Below are 15298 nucleotides of genomic sequence, written 5' to 3'. Positions count from 1 at the left end.
CAATGCACCGTGTCCGATTTTGTTACTGTTATTATTGCTTGAAGATGACAGCAATAATTTTCATACATAACGTTTATGTAAATTTGTCAAAACATCCAACACATTTTTTATATTAATTGTTACGCTACATGAGGGTTTTTCCTAATCGAACATACCAGAGTTTAGCTGTAAATACCGTAGTGACAACATGGCCATTATCAAAACGAAGCGATACAAAATGTAGAATAAAATGCAAGTATTTATGGCTTCAATGTCAATACAATAATTTTTACGCATCTTTTCTTTAATATTTATTTTTCTCAATTGATTACAGGAAGTAAGTGTGTTGTAAACGGTAGTTTTGCTACGATTGGTCAAAGTGCAGTAGTTTTCGTCTGTCACAATATTAGGATTTCGATTATTCGAACCCATCGATTATTCGAAGTAAATATTCAGTCCCAGGCTCTTCGAATAAACGAGGTTGGACTGTAATAGACTGTGTGACCTTGATCCTACCAAGGTAAAGATATATGTTAGATTAGACACCAGGCTCTAAACTCTTGGTACATGAAGCTCTAATGATTTTTGTATTTTGAAATTGAAATCCTTAAAACTCTGAATGCCCCATTCCAATTCCAGGGCAAATCCACAGAAATTTAAACAGGTTAAGGAGCTTGAATATCAATCAATAAATGAAGGTACTAAATATCTAAAATATCAATTAATAAGAAAAGTCACAATTGAAAAATGGAAAAAAAGTGTGGTGGAAGGAGGGTTGGATTGAAGGAACCACAAATTGACACCTGAACACAAATATTCCCAGAAGCACAATAAACGGAAAACATTACTCTTCAAAATTGTAACTTTTCCAAAACACAAGATTTCAAAATAAAAAATGTTCCTAAAATTAAGTAGGATACCCCAAAAGGTTGTATCAAGAAAGACTTCTTAAAATGTGAGTGGAATGTAATTGCACATAAATATCACTTGAGCAAAGCAGACGGCAACAAAAGCCGTCACCGTTCCCGGACATGGCTTGTTGTTGTCTGTAACATCACATTATGCCTTCTAAATTGTACGATCAAGATTGAGTAACTTTCTGTTGCTATGACAATAAATGGTCCATCACCATCGTCATCTATAGCTAGAGCATGAATATGTTCTTGTGACGTCTGGATGACCCTTGTGGGCTTGGCTATATTCAGACAATTCCAATCCTTGTCTAGGGGAAGATGGTACAGGTATACAGCACCTAAAAATACATTTTTTTTTATACTTATGACTTTAATAACAAACTGGTATTAATATAATATGTATAATTTTGTGTTTTGTAAGTAGGAAGTAACATAACTATATCACTTTTTATATATCACCTGCTGAATTTATGTAATGGATTTGCCCTGCTTTGAACTTGGACCAGTCCATTCAATGATTAAGGGGTTTCAATATTAAAATTCACAAATTTGGCTACCACCAGTAAAGAGCCTGGTCAGGTTGCATACATGTACAGGCTGGCCTGAATCTTTACTGGTGGCAAAGGCTACTTACTTTCATTTTCAGCAGTTTAAGAAAGGCCTAACAAACATAACATAAAATTTATAATGTATTACATCATATGTTAGTATTTACTAATTGATCTATTTAGGGATACAAAATTTATTTAACTTTGCAATCTGAATTTATTGCCTGAGGACTGCAATATATATTGTATAACGGTGTAATATGGATTTGACTTTCTTGATGCATGCCATATATCCACAGGTGGCCATGATTCATTACACTCAGCATTTTCACAGTGCTAGTTTCAACTGTTTGGCTTTACACTATTCTTATTATGGGTATGTGAATATTAAACTTGTATTATGTCATTATTAAACTTATTGAAACTTGTTGAATAAACTTGTTAAGCTTGCCAGAGGCTTGTTTAAATATAATTTTATAATTCTATTCAACATGTTCAATAGCTTCTGAACCCACACTAATTCAATATGCTTTATCAGAACAACAAGAGCCATGTCAACATGGCCATCCCCCGCCGAATGTGTTTGCTCATTGGAAGAATGTATATGTAGTAGAACAGAATAATTTCATTTAAAGAGGTCTTTTGGTAATGAAAACTGATGGCTATAGTGATTACAGATTTGAAACCTATGTGAATACTGATGGCTGAAAATAACAAAGGGCAATAACTTAAAAATAATGCAGGGTAGGTTATCATTCTTGTGTGCTGCATCCCTCCTCAGTAAAATCTATCCACCTATGAAGTTTCAAGTTGATACCTCAAATACTTTTTGAGAAAAAAATTGAATTGAAATATCAAGTATGAAAAATAACAAAGGGCAATAAATCAAAAATTATGAAAGGTAGAGTTATCATTCTTGTGCAGTGCACACCTCCTGAGTGAGATCTATGCACCTATGAAGTTTCATTTTGATATCTCAAAGGCTTTTTGTGTTATGCTCTGGACAAAAATTAATTTTGAAAAATAACAAAGGGCAATAACTCAAAAATAATGCAGGGTAGAGTTATCATTCTTAAGCACTGCACTCCTCCTCAATGAGATCCATCCACCTTTGAAGTTTCAAGTTGATACCTCAAATACTTTTTGAGATAAGCTCTGGACAAAATAGCATGAAAAAAAACAAAGGGCAATAACTCAAAAATTGTATAGGGAAGAGTTATCATTCTTGCGCACAACATTCCTCCTCAATAAGATCTATCCACCTATGACATTTCATGTTGATATCTCAAACACTTTTTGAGTTATGCTCCACTCAGGTGAAAAATTAGGTATGAAAAATAACAAAGGGCAATTACTCAAAAATTATGAAAGGTAGAGTTATCATTCATGTGCACTGCACACCTCCTGAGTGAGATCTATGCACCTATGAAGTTTCATGTTAATATCTCATAGGCTTTTGGAGTTATGCTCTGGACAAAAATCAATTTTGAAAAATAACAAAGGGCAATAACTCAAAAATCATGCAAGGTAGAGTTATCATTCTTGTGCACTGCACTCCTCCTCAATGAGGTCTATCCACCTATGAAGTTTCAAGTTGATAACTCAAATACTTTTAGAGATATGCTCCGGCCAAAAATGTCGGACGGAAGGACGGACGGACGGAAGGTCGGACGGACGGACGGAGACTATTTCTATATCCTCCGCCGAAAATTTTCGGCGGGGGATAATAAAGCTAAGATAACTTATTCGATAAGAATAAGTAGAGCTATCCTAGTCACCAGAGCAACGGCTTGGACTTAGAAATTTAAAGTTTGCGTACCATCTCAAATATTTTCAAACTCCACTGACACAAGTTGTAATTTCTAGAGCATAATAGGCCCTTCTTTAACTTAGAAAATTTTACATTGTCAAGGCTGTTTAACTATCAAGCACTAAAAATAGTCGAGTAAGATGTCCTAATAACAGCTCTTGTTAGAGAAACTATCATCAAGTAATTTACCAAATCTGCATCCAATGGCCAGCACTGAACCCTTGTAGGCAACACATTCTGGTGTTTTATATAAACACTTGTATATATTGTGTGCCTCAAATACATCTTCCTTATCTTTACTCACATTGAGAAAACCATCACCTGCAATATTAAAAACAATGTTGAATTACAGAAACTATCACCTGAAATATTGAAAACAGATTTTTTTAAATTACAGAAACCATCACCTGTAATGTTGAAAACAGATTTATGGATTACAGCAACCATGAACTGAAATATTGAAAACAGATTTTTTTTTAAATTACAGAAACCATCACCTGAAATATTGAAAAACAGATTTTTTTAAATTACAGAAACCATGAACTGAAATATTGAAAACAGATTTTGGATTACAGAAACCATCAACTGAAATATTGAAAACAGATTTTGGATTACAGAAACCATCATCTGAAATATTGAAAATAGATTTTGTATGACAGAAAACATCAACAGTTACTGAAATATTGAAAACAGATTTTGGATTACAGAAAACATCAACTGAAATATTGAAAACAGATTTTGGATTACAGAAAACATCAACTGAAATTTTGAAAACAGATTTTGGATTACAGAAACCATCAACTGAAATATTGAAAACAGATTTTGGATTACAGAAACCATCATCTGAAATATTGAAAATAGATTTTGTATGACAGAAAACATCAACAGTTACTGAAATATTGAAAACAGATTTTGGATTACAGAAAACATCAACTGAAATATTGAAAACAGATTTTGGATTACAGAAAACATCAACTGAAATTTTGAAAACAGATTTTGGATTACAGAAAACATCAACTGAAATATTGAAAACAGATTTTGGATTACAGAAAACATCAACTGAAATAATGAAAACAGATTTTGGATGACAGAAAAACATCAACTGAAATATTAACACGAGCACCGCTAGGCGGAGTATTATATGCCCGAAAGTGTTGTTTTTTTTTTAGTAAGGATGAAGCATTTGTAAGACATGGGAATTCGCTGTTCATCCTATAAAATTTTACAGCTGTAGGTTGATTAATAGTTATTAATTATGACCTAAACCTTTGACCTTGTGACCCCAAAATCAATAGGGGTCTTCTACCTACTATGGACAATCATCCTATGAAGTTTGAACATTGTGGGCCAATTGGAAACTGTTTTCAGTATCAAGGTAATAGTGACCTTGACCTTTGACCTTGTGACCCCAAAATCAATAGGGGTCTTCTACCTAACATGGACAATCATCCTATGAAGTTTGAACATTGTGGGTCGAATGGAACTTAAGTTATGCTCCGGAAACTGTTTTCAGTTTTAAGGTAATAGTGACTTTGACCTTTTGACCCCAAAATCAATAGGGGTCTTCTACCCAATAAGGACAATCATCCTATGAAGTTTGAACATTGTGGGCCAAATGGAACTTAAGTTATGCTCCGGAAACCAATTTGCTAACGGACAAAGACGTAGGGACGGACGGACGTACGTACGTCCGGCCAAAATGGAATAAGGGGCCATTTCTTTTGTTATTTTCTATTGTTTAATAGAGGGCCAATGGCCCCTTACTCTATTGTTACGGAATGAATTCTATTGTTCTCCTTTGTTCTGTTTACAGTTAGATGGCCCCCTATCCCTATTCGGTAGTGCGGACAGACAGACAAACGGACGCCAGGGGGTATAACATAATATGCCCTTTCGGGCATATAAAAACAGATTTTGGATTATAAAAAAAGAATTATCTGAAATAATGAAAACATTTTTTTTTATTAAGAAATTGTCACCTAAAATACTGTCAATAAAGTTATTTTTAACATAAATAAACTGATCAATTGCAACTAAAGGCTTAGCTTAGTCCAAACTTATGTGTAGGTGCATTTTCTCATATATTACAAACAAAAAATATGGTCAGAGGATTTTAAGAATTATTAAATTCACTTCCTTAGCTTATAGGAAGCTACACCACTGTTCAAAAAACTCTTTAATTATAAAAACAAGAGCCAGTTGAACCGGGTGATGCTCCCCGAATAGGTTTTGGACACTGGAAGGTATACCTCTTGTAGTGTCAGAGTTATGTCACAGACAAAGTTCAAAGTGTAAAAATAACCCAAATGTTGTGCACGACACATTGTCTCAATATGGTGATCATTTTTGTGAAATAGTTGTAAAATCCGACTTCAAATAATGAAGTTAAGTGCCGGACACAATTTTGCTGCAAGGTCATGCTGTGACCTTGACCTTCAAGGAAGCAATCAAAATGTTGTGCACGACACGTCATCTTAATATGGTGATCATTTCTGTGAAATAGTTTTAAAATCTGACTTCAAATAACGAAGTTATGGGCGGGACACGAATTTGCTGCAAGGTCATGCTGTGACCTTGACTTTCAAGGTAGCCACCCAAATGTTGTGCATGACGTCATCTCAATATGATGATCATTTCTGTGAAATATTTTTAAAATCCGACTTCAAATAACGAAGTTATGGGCTGGACACAATTTTGCTGCAAGGTCATGCTGTGACCTTGACCTTCAAGGAAGTGACCCAAATGTTGCGCGTGACACGTCGTGTCAATATGGTGATCATTTCTGTGAAAAAGTTTTAAAATCTGACTTCAAATAACAAAATTATGGGCCGGACACGATTTTGCTGCAAGGTCATGCTGTGACGTTGACCTTCAAGGTAGCAACCCAAATGTTGCGCGCGACACATTGTCTTAATATGGTGATCATTTTTGTGAAATATTTTTAAAATCGGACTTCAAATAATGAAATTATGGACTGGACACGATTTTGCTGCAAGGTCATGCTGTGACCTTGACCTTCAAGGTAGCGAGCCAAATGTTGTGCGCGATAGTCGTCTCAATATGGTGATCATTCCTGTGAAATATTTTTAAAATCCGACTTCAAATAACGAAGTTATGGACCGGACACGATTTTGCTGCAAGGTCATGCTGTGACCTTGACCTTCAAGGTAGCGAGACAAATGTTGCGCGCGACACGTCGTCTCAATATGGTGATCATTTCTGTGAAAAAGTTTTAAAATCCGACTTCAAATAACAAAGTTATGGACCGGACACGATTTTGCTGCAAGGTCATGCTGTGACCTTGACCTTCAAGGTAGCGACCCAAATGTTGCGCGCGACACGTCGTCTTAATATGGTGATCATTTCTGTGAAATATTTTTAAAATGCGACTTCAAAAAAGGAAGTTATGAAACGGACAAGATTTTGCTGCAAGGTCAAGCTGTGACCTTGACCTTCAAGGTAGCGAGCCAAATGTTGCGCGCAACATGTTGTCTCAATATGGTGATCATTTCTGTGAAATAGTTTTAAAATCCGACTTCAAATAACAAAGTTATGGGCCGGACACGAATTTGGGACGTACGTACGGACGGACTGACGGACTGACGGAAGTTCTCACAGGACAGTAATTATGTGGCTACTCTATTGTTCTCTCTATTGTTCTTTTTAGCCACACAAAAGAAAATAGCCACATAAAAGCATTACGGAATGAATGACATCAAAGAGAAAGAACAGTTACCTATTGTCCCTCTAGCCACATAATTACTGTCCTGTGAGTGCGGAGACTGACGGACGGACGGACAACCCGACGACTATATGCTCCCCCGAAATTTTTCAGGGAGCATAAAAATGTTTTACAGACAAGCAAACCAGTATATAATATTTTTTTTAAGAAATAGCTACATAATTATGTTTATTAGTAAACTGTTACTTACTTGTGTAACAGATAATCCTTTTTCCAAGTAGAAAGATAGATTTAATACAAGAGCCAAGGTTTGTTATGTAGGTCATATCTTGTTTGTCTTGCTGATCACAACCTAGACAATCACTCCATGTATATAAGCTCCCAAACAAGTCACCTGCTACTACCTTAAAGTTAAAATGTATTATTCTATATAATTATTTATCAAATGCAAATGAAAGTATCAAATGCCTTATTTCATGTACTAATCAATTAATTATAAACATATGATCTGCAATGGAGTGAAAATTACACATTTTACTCTGTTAACATACATTATGATAATGGAACCAATATAATTTCACTGTTGCTTAATTTTATTTAAATATTTCATAAGATAAAGATTTACACCCTTAAATTGATTTTTTTTCGGCATGTTCAATGAAAATTTTGATATTTTGCATATCCATAACCCGGTAACAGTTAATCTTTTGTAATGAATTTAAATAACAGCAATTAAGAGAAAGAGCTGTCACAGGAGACATTGAAGATCAACTAATAAAATGGACACAGTAAGGAAGACAAAACTATGAAAGAAAAATCAATTATGTATAATTATGTATTAAGTTCAAGTAAAAAAATAACATTTGTTAACATAAATTCCAAATCATATTAGGAAACAACAAATCAATTGTATATTCAGCCTTTATTTAATTTTACCCATGAAATATGGTGCTATATCAGTCAAATATATTTCATATTTGTTAAAAATAATTAATGAAATATAAATATGAAAGTGGGTGGAGTCAAAACTCATATTTATTTTAAGGGACTTCTTTCGCCATTTTGTTTGAAAAATCTGATAAATACGAAACAACTTTTTGTTGAATTTTGTTTTGAAAACTATCTAGAATGATAGAAAATGGTCTAACTAAGAAAATAAATCCGAACACCAATATCTTTAATTCAGTTATTAACGCTGTACAGATGTTTAAAGAGTTGTTTACGTAACACACAATGTAACGCCAAATATCGCATGCAAAACAAGATAATCAATAGTCAAACAATAATATATTACTGCGCGCTGAACAATTGCAGTTTCGTAGCAAGCAATGGGGTTTGTAACCATTTTTCTTTTGACAATGAAATTAAATAAAAAGGTTATTATTTCATTTTATGAAATATGGTATATATTTTCACTAAACATGATCAAATGCCACATATTTTCACTCAACGTCCCGGCTCGTGAAAATATGTGGCATTTTATCATGTTGAGTGAAAATATATTCCATTTTTCACTCAAACAAAAAAATTAGTATATTAAAATATCACCCTTGACCCTTGGCAAAATTGGTTGTTTTCTTTGGCACATCTGTTGCCCCAGATCAAAATGAAAACCCATTTATATAATTTTGTGTGTACATTTTTTGTACCACTATAAACAATTAGGTTGTTTCACACTGAAAATGAAAATATTTTGTAAGACAAGAGGGCCATGATGGCCCTGAGGTCGCTCACCTGTATATAGGCCCCCCCCAACCCCCCCCCCCCCCCCCCCAACGTTGCAGGGCCAATTTAACCCAAGGGCTTTTATTTGCACAAACTTGGTAGACACCCATAAGAAGATGTTTCATGCTAAACATCTAAGCTCTAGCTCATTGGGCTTTTTAAAAGAAGATTTTTTTTTAAGTTTTTACTATACACATATAGTTAAAAACAATGACACCCCTGGGGCCGGGCCAGGGCTTTTATTTGAACAAACTTTGAAGACACTTACTAGAAGATGTTTCATGCTTAATATCTAAACTCTAGCTATTTGGGTTTTTTCAAAGAAGATTTTAAGTTTTTGCTATACACATATAAGGAAAATCAATGACCCCCGGGGCGGGGCCAATTTTGACCCCAGGTCTTTTATTTGAACAAACTTTGTAGACACTCACTAAAAGATGTTTCATGCTTAATATCTTAACTCTAGCTATTTGGGTTTTTTCAAAGAAGATTTTTTAAGTTTTTGCTATACACATATAAGGAAATTCAATGACCCCCGGGGCGGTGCCAATTTTGACCCCAGGGCTTTTATTTGATTAAACTTGGTAGACACCTATTAGAACATGTTTGATGCTAAATATCTTAGCCATAGCTCTTTGAGTTCTTTAAAAGAAGATTTTTTAAGTTTTTACTATATGCATATAGGGAAAATCAATGACCCCCCGGGGCGGGCCAATTTTGACCCCAGGGCTTTTATTTGAACAAACTTGGTAGACACTTATTAGAACATGTTTCATGCTTAATATCTTAGCTCTAACTCTTTTGGTTCTTTAAAAGAAGATTTTTTAAGTTTCTACTATATGCATATAGGGAAAATCAATGACCCCCTGGGGCGGGGCCAATTTTGACCCCAGGGCTTTTATTTGAACAATCTTGGTAGACACCTATTAGAACATGTTTGATGCTCAATATCTTAGCCATAGCTCTTTGAGTTCTTTAAAAGAAGTTTTTTAAGTTTTTACTATATGCATATAGGGAAAATCAATGACCCCCCGGGGCGGGGCCATTTTTGACCCCAGGGCTTTTATTTGAACAAACTTTGTAGACACCCATTAGAACATATTTCATGCTAAATATCTTAGCTCTAGCTCTTTGGGTTCTTTAAAAGAAGATTTTTTAAGTTTTTACTGTATGCATATAGGGAAAATCAATGACCCCCCGGGGCGGGGCCAATTTTGACCCCAGGGCTTTTATTTGAACAAACTTGGTAGACACTCACTAGAAGATGTTTCATGCCAAATATCTAAGCTCTAGCTCTTATGGTTTTTTAAAAGAAGATATTTAAAGTTTTTTCTTTCGGTTGCCATGGCAACCAGAGTTCTGCATGGAATTAAATTCTTTGAACAATTTTTAAAGGTGACCACCAAAGGAACATTCCTGTGAAGTTTGGATGAAATTGGCTTAGTGGTTTATGAGGAGATGTCATTTAAAGTAAAAGTTTACGGACGGACGACGGACGGACGCTGGACGAAAAGCGATCACAAAAGCTCACCCTGTCACTTTGTGACAGGTGAGCTAAAAAAAGTACTTATTTACTGTATCTTCCCAGAACGCAACAGCTGTCATGTCCGCAATTGATTGACTAAAGACAGTACATAGCTTCTTAGTATCAGTGGTTGATCTGTGTGAAGATCTCCATATAGGCTGGCCTTGCAGTATACTTCTGTCTGCTGCAGCAACAAAATGATGACCCCATGACCTAAAACATGAATATTTACTTTTACCAGTACTTAAAGACATACATGTATGCAATTTTTTCCCTCTTTAGAAAGGCCAAGAATGACTTTTATAACATTTAATGGTTTTAGAGAATGTTAAATGTTTATCACTTGAGCAAGGTAATGTAGAAAGTGAAATAATTTGTCATCAAAATAGCAAAATGTAAACAAAGTAGTATTTTGATTTATGTACAAAATACTAAAGATAACAGAGACAAAAGATATTTCTGGTAATTGGCCAGTGAGTAACTGCTTGGAAACTACAACAAGACACCAAAAATAAAAAGTTTTTAAGAAATAAAAATAAAAGTATTTCTTAGGCATAATGGGCCTTTAAAATTCTTCAAACAGAGCTACATACATGTATATCCCGTCATGGACTAAGGCTGAAAAGAATTTGCCTATTACTTGAAACAAAAAGAGCTTTTTTTCCTGGAAATTTGGAAGACACTTAGACTATTATATTGGGAAATTAAAGCGCCATATTTGGTCAAATTTGGAAATTATTGAATGACATACAAAAGTACACATTAATGATCAATTAATTTCATTCCAAAGTGTCACATTTATTACGAAAACTACTCTCTATCCTTGAACATCCACAAGAGGTCAACAATATCTTCATAATTTTGATTTGGGGAAAATCCGGACCATTTCATGTGTTTGCAATGATCTTCAAAAACATTGTTATTTCAAATAAACATTTTGATCAAAAAAGTCCTTTAAATTCACAATAAAAAGTTTTTAACTCAAAGCAGGATATTACAAACATTTAGTTTGATCAAGAAGGTTAAGCAGTGCCAAAACTCCTCAGTTCAGAAAGTATTTACCTTACAAGCAATAAGATCTTTTTTTGTAGCCCTAACTTTTATGAGAGACAAATTGACAATCATAGCATGTCAAGGGTTATCCTTTTTCCCTTATACAAGTGTGTTTCGACGGCTTTTTGCCCCCCCCCCCCCCCCCCCCCCTTTGAGGCCTCAAACAGTGAAATGACCACTTTTTCGGCGCCTTCCCCATCCGTCGCCAAGAAAATTTTGGATAGTGACAGGCTAAAAATGGCCTCAGGTTGATCTTAGGGAACTAGTAACCGACGCTGAAAAGTCTTTTACTCTATCTCAATTCATTGAGAAGTTGCAGCACTTTGAAATCAGTTTTGATGGAAAAAACAATGCAAAATACTGATTTTTGGCAATTTTGAGACGTCCCCCCGTTGCAATGGTAACAGGAAATTTACAATTGAGCATGCTGTTACAGAGGCTATGGTGTAGTCAACACATGTGCCAAGTTTCATTAGTATTGAAGCATTTTTCATAGTTTCATAGCAGTTTGAACTTGTTACAGGAGGCTTTTCAATGAAAACGGCCATTTTTCGCAATATGCTCATGGGGTAAAAGGTTAAGTTCTACTAAATCCAAGACCAAAAGTTACCTGACACAGTTGACTTGTTTACTGTAATGTTGGATAGTGTTGGATTTCTTTGTGTTTAAATTATATAGAATCAGTCTGGTATCCATTGATGAACTAACAATCTTATTGACAAACTCTCCATTCAAAATATCTTTTGTTGGCATCACTATAAAGAAAACAAACAAAAAATACATTACAGATTACTACTGGAACTGGTGACTATTCTCAAAGTAGGAGTTGTAGTCAGTAAGACAGTGTTGAATTCTATTAAATTTTAAAGCCAAGTAGAACCACTGATGTTCTGTACATTATCTGGATAGATTCGTCATGTGAAAGACTTCAAAGTTCTTGACAGGATTTAAACCCACAAGAGTGACTGGCAATTGATTTTAAATCAACAACCGTAATCAACCAATGGTTGCTCTTGTTGGTTTCTTAAATTGGTTAGTCAAAGGTGATATAAGCATAACCTTTCATACAAAATATTCATCTACAAAACTTTTAACAATACAATCTTATAATCAAATACAAAAATAGTAGCCAAAATATTTTGCAGAATTAAACAAATAATTCACCCATATCTAGGCCAGTAATGTCCGTGACTCTCCGATGATGTTTATACAACACTCGGAACTCTAGATTGTCCTCCATGTTCCTCCAACTGATCACTTCTCCACTTTCATGACCCACATATATAACATTGTCTGTAACAATATAAATCAGGGCAATTTTGTTAATTGTATCATATCAGGGCATTTTTTCTGTCAGTTACATTAGAAATCAAATCAGGGCATTTTTGCTGCCAGTTACATTAGAAATCATATCATATCAGGACATTTTTGTTATATATCATATTAAACTTGGACATTTTTCTTTTATGTATCATCATAAATCAGATCTTAACAAGGTATTTTGCTGTCTGCAAAATGAGAAACAAGCATTCACATTCAATTTTCTTAAAACTGGATGTTTTTAAACCAACCACCTACTAGAAGTGGCATAATCAGAAATTCAACAAATCAAGTAAATGATCTAAATAACTATTTAATTTTAAGTACATTGGTATATGCATGTACATAACAATTCTTACCTTGAACATACAGACACCTGACTTGCCCATGTGTTGGATAGAAATGCAACTCTATTCTTTTCTCTACACCATGTTCAATATATCTATATCTACACATGAAATAAATTTAAGCAGTATTTCACATTAAAGACAAACAAGTCAAAAACATATAAAAATGCTGAATAAATAAAAAGTAAATAAAGAAAACCTTGTCTACAGTAATAAAATGTTTCTTATTACAGAAAGACTTTTAAAACTACTAGGGTTATATAATTAAGTCAATCTTAAAATCATATGACTAAAAACCCACTTTAAAACTTAAGAATGGCACTTGGAAAGTTTTAGATATAACATTAACTACTAACAAAACTTGCAATTTTACTAACGTCCACATAAAATTAGATGTGTACCTCCTTAGTCATCAGTCATTTGAAACCCCAGACCCTCTCCTCCCAGGAAATAGCAGGGACTTGGATTTTGGGATTATCAAACCCAAAGTAAAGTCTCAAGTCTGCCAGTTGAACATATCCCTTACAAGTTTTGCTTCCAAGCAAAATCACTGACATTGACCAAAGTGCAGACAGGTGAATGCTAAAGACTCATTATTTTCGCAGCTTTCCCGTACACTGCTCCAGAGATAGGGGAGCCGGAGCTGAGTAACGATTGACAGGTGAATGAAAATTATAAAATGATCTACCATTATTTGCTCTAAAATATTTTCAAAAACTTTAGTGATGTCATACCTCCAATACTCTGCATAGACTTGTTTCCAATACATCCAGTGGAGATTACTCTCTACAGCAGTCTTCCAATCTGCAGCTTGTTGTACAAGAGTGCTCTCCCTTCCACCAGACAACTGCATCAGCCTCGTCAGCTCAACCAGTGTGTATGGGGGAATTTCTCGCAAACAACATCTCATCCAAAAATGCATGCATGTCTCAAAACCTGGATAAAAATAAGCATTTACAACTTGTTTAGATTTCTAAAATCCTTGTCAATACACCTGTACATGTGTTTCTTCAAAACTTTTAAGTTTTTGTTTTAATATTAGCTGCCACATGTTTGTGACAGACACACTACACATCATATAGAATTTCTCTTTGATTTTATTACAAAAAATAAAACAAATAAGGTGACCAAAGAGTGGTATAGAGGCTGAGCCAAATTTTTGCTTATCAGCACATTAGCAATAAAATAGATGACTGGAATTGTTTTTGAGACTATGAAATTGAGACAGAAAAATATTTATAAACCATACAAAATTTCTTGAAGCCACTGGCATGGATCATGAACCATTAGTCTCAAAGACCTTATATCAGCCCAGAGGGGTAGAGCAACAGACTGTACATCTGTCAGTCTAGGGTTTAAATCTGTCTAGCCTAATAAATTTGGCATGAACAATTTGACCCATTCTACAGACTGTTTTTTTTCATACATACTGTCTAAAGACATCGCTCATAAAAAATATCTTGACATCTTTCATCTTTTTGACAAGTCTAATTAGTTGACTAAAATCCACCCAATTTATATAGCATTCTCTCTTGCCTTCCAAAATCTACAATGGCCCCATTACTTGTTATGACACCTAGGAACCAACTTTTTAGTGTGACTTTAAGCACATCTCTAGTTTAAAGAACAAAAAACATAGATTTACCTACATGTACATTCAATTCAATATAATTATACAGGTAACACTATCTAATCAAGCACGATAATTACCTGTAATTATTTCATTCCATAACGTGCAAACTTTCTTTGCAACTGCAGATGTCCTTCCATCTAATTTACTTAATATGTAAGCTTGCGTTTCTACTGGTAAACAACTTATGCTAAAATTCGACATGCTGGATCAATTACTCGGAACAAAATTTTATCTTGACACCGTTTTCCAAACTTTATGGCAAATTTTCATTACATTTAAATCACTTTAGGAAATAAAGTCTCATGTAAAAACAACGAGGACATGTGTATAATAACATAACATGAATCAAAATTTGATGACAGGTTTGATGCTTCTTCAATTTGTCAATATACAAATGACATAAAAACAATTTAGTTGCGTCTTGAGATCTGAAGACTTACGGAAAGGGCCGAGTATATGCGATTGGGGCCGAGCCGGACTTCCCCATACAAGTTCCTTTATATTCAGTCTTTATCAGTCTTTTAATACTTGAATTTTATTGTAATTCAGTAGTTGAAATTGAGCAATAAGATCTCTAGCTAGTCAATAATTGTTTTCTTTTTATCACAGGGACTCGGCACAGTGTTGGGATATCTTAATTTATTTATAAAGCCTCTATCAAATCAGCATTACGGCAGCCGTACGAAACGCAATTGACAAAAATCGCTGTGTTTCGTGCGGCAGGCACAAGACAGTCGTACAAATTCTTAAGGTCACAAGATT

General features: G+C 34.5%; 1 protein-coding gene across 1 annotated transcript; it reads right to left on the bottom strand.

The window, feature by feature from the left end:
• Positions 1–519: 519 nt before the first annotated feature.
• On the bottom strand, positions 520–14958 carry LOC132716955 (uncharacterized). The gene is made up of 9 exons (XM_060700298.1): positions 14614–14958; positions 13638–13839; positions 12916–13004; positions 12401–12529; positions 11847–11991; positions 10234–10396; positions 7184–7337; positions 3441–3572; positions 520–1231 (listed from the first exon to the last, which is right to left on the bottom strand). The coding sequence occupies exons 1-9, from the start codon at positions 14735–14737 to the stop codon at positions 996–998; spliced, it is 1374 nt and encodes a 457-aa protein (XP_060556281.1). The 5' UTR covers positions 14738–14958; the 3' UTR covers positions 520–995.
• Between the last annotated feature and the right edge of the window lie 340 nt (positions 14959–15298).

Source organism: Ruditapes philippinarum, unplaced genomic scaffold (assembly GCF_026571515.1).
Source record: "Ruditapes philippinarum isolate M1 unplaced genomic scaffold, ASM2657151v2 ctg2142_1_1_1_1, whole genome shotgun sequence".
NCBI lineage: Eukaryota > Metazoa > Mollusca > Bivalvia > Venerida > Veneridae > Ruditapes > Ruditapes philippinarum.
Note: the sequence above shows the minus strand (reverse complement) of the source record. Positions and strands in the feature narration are given on the sequence as shown.

Excerpts from the sequence above, each read along its gene's own strand:
- LOC132716955 (XM_060700298.1), bottom strand. The coding sequence starts at position 14,737 with ATGTCGAATTTTAGCATAAGTTGTTTACCAGTAGAAACGCAAGCTTAC. Across the intron at positions 13,840-14,613 it reads ATGGAATGAAATAATTACAG|GTTTTGAGACATGCATGCAT; the intron begins GTAATTATCGTG and ends ATTTTTATCCAG. Across the intron at positions 3,573-7,183 it reads AAGGATTATCTGTTACACAA|GTGATGGTTTTCTCAATGTG; the intron begins GTAAGTAACAGT and ends TTAATATTGCAG.